We start from the raw sequence: 8,070 nt of genomic DNA, 5'->3' as shown, positions 1-8,070 counted from the left end.
CAGGAATGGCTCACTCCTCCACCACCATGCCCTCTACTCCCCCCATCCTTTTCCGTGGCCCCATCTCTCCACACCTGTGCAAGGCTCCGCCCTGTGCCTGGCCTAACTCCCTCACCAGGAGGCCGGAGAGAGGCCCAGGGTGCGACTTTGCAGAACACAGGCGGTAGGCTTCGTAAAGAGTGAAAAGCCTTGGGTTATCTCTGGACCCTCCCTCTTACCCTGTGCCTCTCTGAGTCCTAGATCCAGCCACAGGGTGAGAGGGAGGTGGGAAGCTGACAGCCACACGGAAGGGGCGGGAGGGGCCCGAAGTGAAAGGCAAGCAGGTGAGTTATAATTTTCAATGCGGGCCAGGCCTGAGGACAAACATTCTTTATCTGGACAGCCACATTCCTCTTCTCCATAGACCTCTTTTCTCTGGCTTTTCTGTGGTCTGATTGTGTCTCTTGTTTTCCTTAACCTGTTCCCTTCCCCCCTCTTGTTTTCTTGGCCCCAGAGCAGAATGGCGTCCTGCAAGTTTGAAGAGCAAACTTAAGAGGTGGAGGGAGGGGGCGGGGCGTGAAGAGTGGGGGATGGGGAGGCAGAGAGGCCCAAGGCCTCAGAGCCCCTGGAGAGTCCCCCCGCCCCACGCACCCACAAGGAAGCTGCCTGTGCCGTGGGAGTGAAGGAACACTGAATGGGCAGGACACACACCAGGGCGAAGTGGAACTTGGGGTTGGGGAGCCCCCGCCTGATTCTCGGGTCACATTCAGAGAAGGATGCAAGAAAACAGAGCCATGGCAAGTGTGTGTGTGCGTGCGTGTGTGTACTAACTCACTACCCGGGCGTTTACTCTGACGGTGAGGTGTGGGATTCAAACAAGGGGAAATGGTGGCAGAATCACGAAGGGGCATCCCCAGGGGAGGCCGACCCAGGGCACGAGGGGCAATTTCAAGTTGACCTCCCGCAGAGGGGAGGGCCGATCTCCGTCAGGCAGCGCATGCTCGGCTTTGGAACCTGGCAAGCGGGGTGGGAGGAAGAGGGGACTGTTTTCCTACCGAGCCGGCGGGGAGCTCTCGCAAGTAGGCTGTCCGCGCTTTGCGGGGATGTGAAGATTGCGCAACAGGAAAAGTCCTGCGTGTTGGACAGCAGTAAAAACCAGTAATAGGGTTGTAGAGTTAAACATACAACAAATGGGGGGGGGGGCAGGGGGCTACGGGGCGGCCCTGCTAACAGGTCAGCGCTGGCATGGTTCCTGGGCCTGCCTGCCAGCAGTTTTCTTTAAATTAAAAAAAAAAAAAAAAGTCGGAAGGGCAGAGTTTGAGTGAGGTCATCTTGAGGATTGAACGCGTTTTACATGAAAATCAATCAGTAAACCAGGGTCAGCGTAGAGCCGGGCTGGAGGCCGGCTGCGCACGCGCACACCACCAACGCGCACACGCACACAGCCCGCATCCCGAGCCCCACGCCACCTCGGCCCCCTTGTTTTGGGGGTCAGGTGAAGCTTCCGTGGCTTCCCACGGGGCAGCTGGTGAGGGGAGGGCAGGGCCAGGAGGCCACGTTCCAGCCCCCGGTGCCCGGAGCTGCGCCACTTGGGCACGAGGTGGAGGGCCCCGGGCTAGGAGCCGCAGGCCGAGCCAGGCCCGAGCGGTGCCCCGTTGCCCACGCGCCCTCCGCCGGCTCCCCAAGGCGTGGCACGGCCTCGGCCCGCACCTGCAGGACGCTGTGCACCCGCCGGCCGGAGAGGCGCAAGCAAAGCCGGGAAGTCCAGGCCGGTTAGCAATTCCCTGGGTCGTGTGCCGCGAATCAAGCCCGGCTCTGTGCAGCCACCGTAAAGCCTAGCGGGGCCGCGGGGCCGGGCTTTGTGTCGGCGGAGGCCAAGGTGGTCCCCACCACCTGAGCCCCCGCCACCTCCCCAGTCTTCGCGGCCGCCCCGTGCCCAGAAGCCCGAGCAGGGACTGTCACCGCCAACGGCCGCCTGGCTTTCCCAGTGCGGGGGGAGGGGTGTCCCAACTTCAAAAGAGACCCCCCCCCATTCCCCACACACCTGTCTCCATCCCCCTCCCCCCACTCCGGGAAAACAGACCCCTCCTATCCAACCAGGAACACCCTCCTCGAACCACACCTGAGCGCCAGGGCCGGGCCGCCACGCACACAGAAATCTGCTCGGCGTGGCGTCCCGGGCTGTCCCTCCTGCGGCCCTCAGGCCCTGCCCCAGCGGCGGCCTCCTGCCCCCGGAGCCCCCCGGCCGCCGCACCCGCGCCTGGCACCCGCGCCTGCGGGGCGAGCGTGTCTGTCTGCGCTTCCCCCTCTCCGAGTTAATATTAACCAGGAGCTCATGCGTTCCAGAACTGCTCTGAAAGTTCCACCGGGGACGGTCTCGCCATGGTTGAGGGACTTGGGCGGCAGTCACGTTAGAGACACGGAGACATACAGAGACGCGGAGGGCCGGCCAGCCCGGGGAGCGGGGACACACGCACCTGAGACCAGAATCTAGCTGGCCGTCCTAAATGCGGGGCCAGCGGGAGAACAGTCCCGGAGCAGCGCTAAGCTCCTGGGGCCGGGGAGGCGGCCCGGCTTCACCCGTCCACCCCTGGCCCTGCCCCTCACCGCCCGTCGCCCGCCTCCGCCCCAACCCTTAGATCCGGGGAGAAGCAAGGGCGGGAGAGGAGACCCCGAAGGGCGCCTGCCAGCACGCCCCGCCAGCCACCCGCGTTTTCAGGGGACATCTGTGGGGTGCGTGATACAATCCTGGCCTGGCTCTCCCCACCCCACCCCCACGGTGGCTGCCCCTCCCCCGTCCTTTTGTGCTGGGAACGGGAATGGCCACTGCCCAAGGAAAAAAAAGTATTTGTTTTCGTTTCGTTAGTCGGAGGGAAGTTGACAGAAGGTCAGAAGTTCAAATGCTGCCAACGCGCGCGGCGGCGACAGTGGCCGGCGCGGGGCCGCTGGGCCGTGGGTCCCCGCGGGCCGCCCGAAGGGGCACCGGGGCCGGGGGCTCGGCGGGGGCGCCAGGCGCGAGGGCCCGGGAACGCGGCGGAGCCCGCGCGGCGCCCCCGCCGAGCCCAAGCGTCCCGGAGCCGTCGGAGCCCCGGCCGCGGGGACCGCTAACCCCGGAGCAAGGGGCGCCGAGGTGCGGCCGCCCGGGTGCGCGCGCGCGCTCGCCGCTCTGCAACCTGTGCCTGGGCCCGGGGGCCCTTCTCGGGCGTCGGCCCCGCGCCGCAGCCCCGCGCGCACGCCGACCCCGCGGCTCTGGGACCTCCGCCGCCCCCCGCCCCGCCGCCTTCCCCGGCCTCGCCTCCCTCTTCCCCTGTTCCAGGGGACCCCGGGAAGGCCGCCTCCCTCCCGCGGGGAGCGAGGTGACCCAGGTCGGAGAACTCCCCGCCGCCGGCCGCGCCCCCGGCGCCCCGCGGCCTGCGCGGAGTTCATTGTGGCTCGCGCCGCTCTCGGGCACCGGCGCGCGCGTCCACACTCGCGGACCAGATTTAAGGTGGTCGCGAGCAGATGCGAGCGCGGGGCGGGGGGTGAGGACCCTCTCCTTGGCTCCCTCCGGCCCCTTCCGTCAGCTCCGGCCGGCTGCCCCTCTCCTTCCTCCCTCCGGCCTCGCCGCCCGAATGGGGCTGGGAAGCGAGCGGCCCGGAGGGGGCTCCCCTCCCCGCCATGCCATCCCCGCCCACCCTCCCCTGTACTTGCGCCCCACCGCCGCTGCTCCGTCAGCTGTGGTGCGCTCCTAGCCCGAAAGGTAGGACTTGGATATTTTAATAGGGCAATAAAAAGGATGTTGACCTATATTTGCCAGGAAGTCCATTTCTAGCTCAGTTATACGTGCCTGGAGTTTCAGAAAGTCTACCGTTGGCGGGGAGACTGGCAGCCAGAAGTCTCAAGCAGCGGTGGGGAGGGAGGGGGGTGCGTGCTTGGCTTTGGTTTTCCATTCTAGCCCCCTCCCGCTAATATCTAGTCGCTCCTCACTCCAGTGCCTGCAGGTTGACCGGAGTGATGCAATGCCAGCAAGTTCTAAGTCCCTCCCCTCAAGGACCGCGGGCTTGGGAGAATGGAAGCGCATCCTTAAAGAAATATCAATACATTCACACTCTGATGGGCACCACTGCCCCGGGCGCAATGGCAGCGGAGCTGCGTGAGACTCTCAGGGACCAGGCGGCGCCTTGGGAGCCCCTGCCTTTTGTCAGCACTGCCTCCTGGCTTTTCCCACTGAGCGTCTTGGGTGGGGGGCAGCGGGGTGGGGGTGGAGAAGGGGAACGTGTCAGCGCCCCTGTCTCATGCCCAAGGCTGCATTGGTACAGTGACCTGGAAGCCACTTGATGTTTATGGGGGGATTTCTGCCCCCCTCCCACCATTTCCATTCCCACCTCTGGAGGGGCAGATGCCCCCATTGTGAAGGTCTCCCCAAGTTACAAGCCAGAGCTGGGGCAGGATGGGAAGGCCATCCCAGCAGGACAGAGCAAATCAGGGCCATGGGTGGACCACACCTGCCATCCTGACCCCCACCCCCACCCTAAACTTCTCCGGCTGGACCCCTCACCTCCCTTCCCCTCCAAGAAGAGGAAGGGATGGTAGGTAGGCAGGTGGGTGGGGAGGGAGAGGGTGAAGTCGCCTTGCTATCTGCCTGAAGAGCAAACAGACTCAGTGGTGGAGTGGCTGGTTACACACAGCCCCCCGGGAAAGCAGCACATTCCACGCCGCGGCGCTGGGTTTCTACCTGAGTCATCAGCCGGTCTGCTCCCGTGTTTTCTTCATCCTTAAATATGATGTCGGGGTTGTAATTGGGGGTGAGTTCCTTAAAACGCTCGGAGTTTCTCGAGATCTTCCCTTCGTATCTTCCACTGGCCCCTAGGGTCTTCTCAGCCACGTTGGGGATAAACTGCTTGTAGGCTAAAGGGGTCAGCTTTTTGGGGTGCCGCCTCTTCCCAAATCCCCTGCCGGGTCCGCACGCCAGCCCCGGGCACATCAGCAGTGCGGAGACGAGAAGCACCACCAGACATCTCGCCAGCAGCAGCATCTCGGCCGCGGAGCCCAGTGCCTTCCACGCTGTCCCCGTGCGGGTCCGTGCGCGCGAGTGCGAGTGTCTGCCTGTGCGCTCGGGCTTGCGCTCTCCCTTCCTCTCTCGGCTTGCTGCTGGCTCCCTCGCTCTCTGCCTGGCTCTTTCTCTTTCTATATTACCTCGCCGGCCGGTGCTGCGGGAGACTGGCCGCCGGTCCCCACCCAGACGGGGGCTGGAACGGCAGGCTGCTGGTCGCCGATAACGGAACACATCGGAGTTGGGGCTGGAGACAGCAATCAAAAGACAAAAAGAGTCTGATTTTAAATGGTAGCAAGCCTGGAGAGCTTGCGAGACAGGCTGCCCTCGGTGCTATATTATAGCTGGCAGGGGCGTATCTGATTGGCCAAAGCAGCGCAAGCTTGTCTTCTGATGTTTAACCCTAAAAAAGACTAAATTTTTTTTTCTGTTGCTGCAGTTGCCTTATTTTCACCTGAAGCCTTTGAGTTTAAAAAAAAAAAAATCTTTCCTGAGACAAAGGTGGGCGGGAGGGAGGAGGCACGCTCCTTAGGATAACACCAGTTACCCCCTGCCTTGTGCAGGGCGCGCTGTTCCCCCTTCCCTTTCTCCAGAATGGTAGGTGCTTCAGTTAAAACCAACTTAAGTTTTAAAGGACAGTCTAGACCCCCCCCCACCCAAGCTTTGGTCATCAAACAAATATTCTCTCAAATGTTTGAGGGGCAAAGCTGCCCAGGTCCTATTTAAATGTTGTTGTTGTTGTTTGTTGCTTTCTAGAGACTTTATCATGCAGGCCAGGTCTCCTTGCATTTTAAAGACAGAGGGTCTGTGCCTCCTCCTGAATGTCCAGCACCCTTGGATGCTGGTAATTCTCACTGACCACAACTTAAAGCAATGCTATTTGAAGTGCTTTAAGAGCTTAGAAAAATATGAAAATGCTGCTCCTTTATTGTGTCTCAGCGAACGCATTATTTTTAACCCTCTGGAAACGGGATGCAGGCTTGCTCGGGAGCTGGTGCAGAGCGGCCTGAGGCACTGTCCGGCTGGCTGGACCAAGTGTGTCTGGGTGCTGCAGCCCAGCTCCGAGAAGGGAGCCGGTGCTGGGGCCTGAGGGGTGGGCGGAGGCCCATTGTGCCTGAGGGCAGCGGCGAGGGGGCAAGGCTGTGCGCACACCACCCCCACTGATCAATCGATCAGAGCAAAGTGCAGGCCAGGGATGAGCTGAATGTGGAATTCAGGCTCCTTCCACATCGGGCTGAGCTGCCTTTCCATGGGGCTCTGCAAGCCAGCCTTCAGATTCCGGGGGCCGCAGCCCAGGGTGGGGCAGGGTCCTGGGGGAGCATTGTTTTGGTCACGGAGGGCACAGTGCTCAGAGCCGGCAGTACTGGAGTCCCCAGTCCCTTCGCTTCGCTCAGGAAAATACAAACAAACCCAAAAGTCCTATTTAAGCCAGAAAAATAAAACCTGAAATCCCCCATTTTGCAGAACACACCCTCCCCTCTCACCCCCCACCCCCATCTCACTCCTACATAGGAATTGCTCTAGAAAAAAGCAAGGGAGGGAGGGCTCTTGCTGGAGGATGGAAGTGCTGGTCCTGGAGTGTCCTCTGTGAAGTTGAAGGTCTCCCTGGACCCCAGCCCAGCCGGGAGGTGGGAGAGGCCAGGGCGAAGGCTGGGCCCTCAAAACAATGGGATGTCCCCTGCAGTCCAGACAAGGCTCTGTGCAGATGACTTTGGGGGGCACTGAGGGAGGGGAGCGCCTTGAGAGCCATCTAGCTGGGCCTTGGAGAGGCTGAGCGATATTGGGGCTCAGCCAGTCAGGCCCCCAGAGGTTGACCCGTCCTGCCCCGTCCCCCATCCAGTGGTTTGTGAAGATCAGCGTTCTCAGGAGAGAATGCCCACCCTGGGCAAGGTGGGAAAACAGCACCCAGTTCTGTGAGGGCCTGCGGGTGAAATAGAGTCTCCGTTGGGCTGATGAAGGGCCAGACTCCTTGCCCAAGCTGTGTCTGTGCGTCTGTGCTCCCAGTGAAGACAGACACGGAGAGGATACCCATCCTACGCCAGTGCTGGCTGGTGCGGGCCTTGAGAAGCCCCCTGGCCCTGGGCACACTCCAGCCTTCTTCACTCCCTCCCCCGTCCATTTCCTTCCAGCCTCTTCCTTGCAAACCAGGCACAGGAGAAAGGGGGCCCAGCACTGGGTCATGACCCCGTGCCCAAGGCCCAGGACGCTGCGTGAGCACTGGGCCAGCTTGATAGAGCGCGCCCAGGACACGTGATTCCTGAAGGTGCAGGGATCGTGGCCCTGCCACTCACTGCTGCTTGCGCCTTGGAGGCTGGAGGCCAAAGCTTGCTTGGCAGGGAAGCAGCAGAGAGCCGGTGCCTAGGGGGCCAGGCGCTGAGGGCTGCCTCCGGGGCGGGAGCAGAAAGGGCTCACACCTCGGCCCTGCGCTCCCGCTCCTGGGGCGAGCAGAGGTTCCTCAGGCCTGCTGGCCTCCTCATCCCAGCATGCCCCTCCATCTCGCCGCAAGTCCAGGACACCCCAGAGCCCGCCAGGGGCCGCCTGCCCTAAAGACAGGCCGTCCCCAAGAATGAAGTAACAGTGCACCATGGTACCACCACTGATGCCTTATTTCCCAGCAACTGCTCCCTGTTGCTGGTTGGGGGGACATCTGGACAAAACTCGGCTGCAGTTGGCCTTTATTGCCTTAGAAGCAAGGGCGCTGCTGAGCCCCCCACTTCCCCTTCCGTTCATCCCGCCCCCTCCCCACTTCCCAGACACCAGACACTGCTGTCTTCCACCTCCAGACGCCAGATGGCTCCCTCTCGTTGCCTTTCCCCCTCCAGACGATTCGGGCCCCTCCCCAAGCAGGTCAGAGGTTCCAAACCCCAGGCTCTGCCTGACCTGGCCAGATATCCCAGATACTCAGGATCCGTTTCTCGTTTTTCTGGGCTCGGCCCTTCTTTCTGGTGGTCATCTGCAACCATCCCTGCACCCCTCTGCCCACCTTTGCACCCCTCCCTCCTCTCCCCTCCCCCCTCCCTCTGCCCAGCCCTCTATCCCTCACCAGCATCCCTGCTGAG

The 8,070-nt window shown here is 62.3% G+C and overlaps 1 protein-coding gene across 1 annotated transcript in view; it reads right to left on the bottom strand.

The window, feature by feature from the left end:
- Positions 1-4,993, bottom strand: part of SHH (sonic hedgehog signaling molecule) — a 9,138-nt gene extending 4,145 nt beyond the window's left edge. Inside the window, exon 1 of the mRNA XM_008688638.2 lies at positions 4,694-4,993. Coding sequence (XP_008686860.2) covers positions 4,694-4,993 — 300 coding nt within the window. The remainder of the gene's footprint in view (positions 1-4,693) is intronic.
- Between the last annotated feature and the right edge of the window lie 3,077 nt (positions 4,994-8,070).

Source organism: Ursus maritimus, unplaced genomic scaffold (genome assembly GCF_017311325.1).
Source record: "Ursus maritimus isolate PB19 unplaced genomic scaffold, ASM1731132v1 scaffold_3, whole genome shotgun sequence".
NCBI classification, from domain to species: domain Eukaryota; kingdom Metazoa; phylum Chordata; class Mammalia; order Carnivora; family Ursidae; genus Ursus; species Ursus maritimus.
The sequence above is the reverse complement of the archived record's forward strand: the minus strand, read 5'-3'. Positions and strand labels throughout refer to the sequence as shown.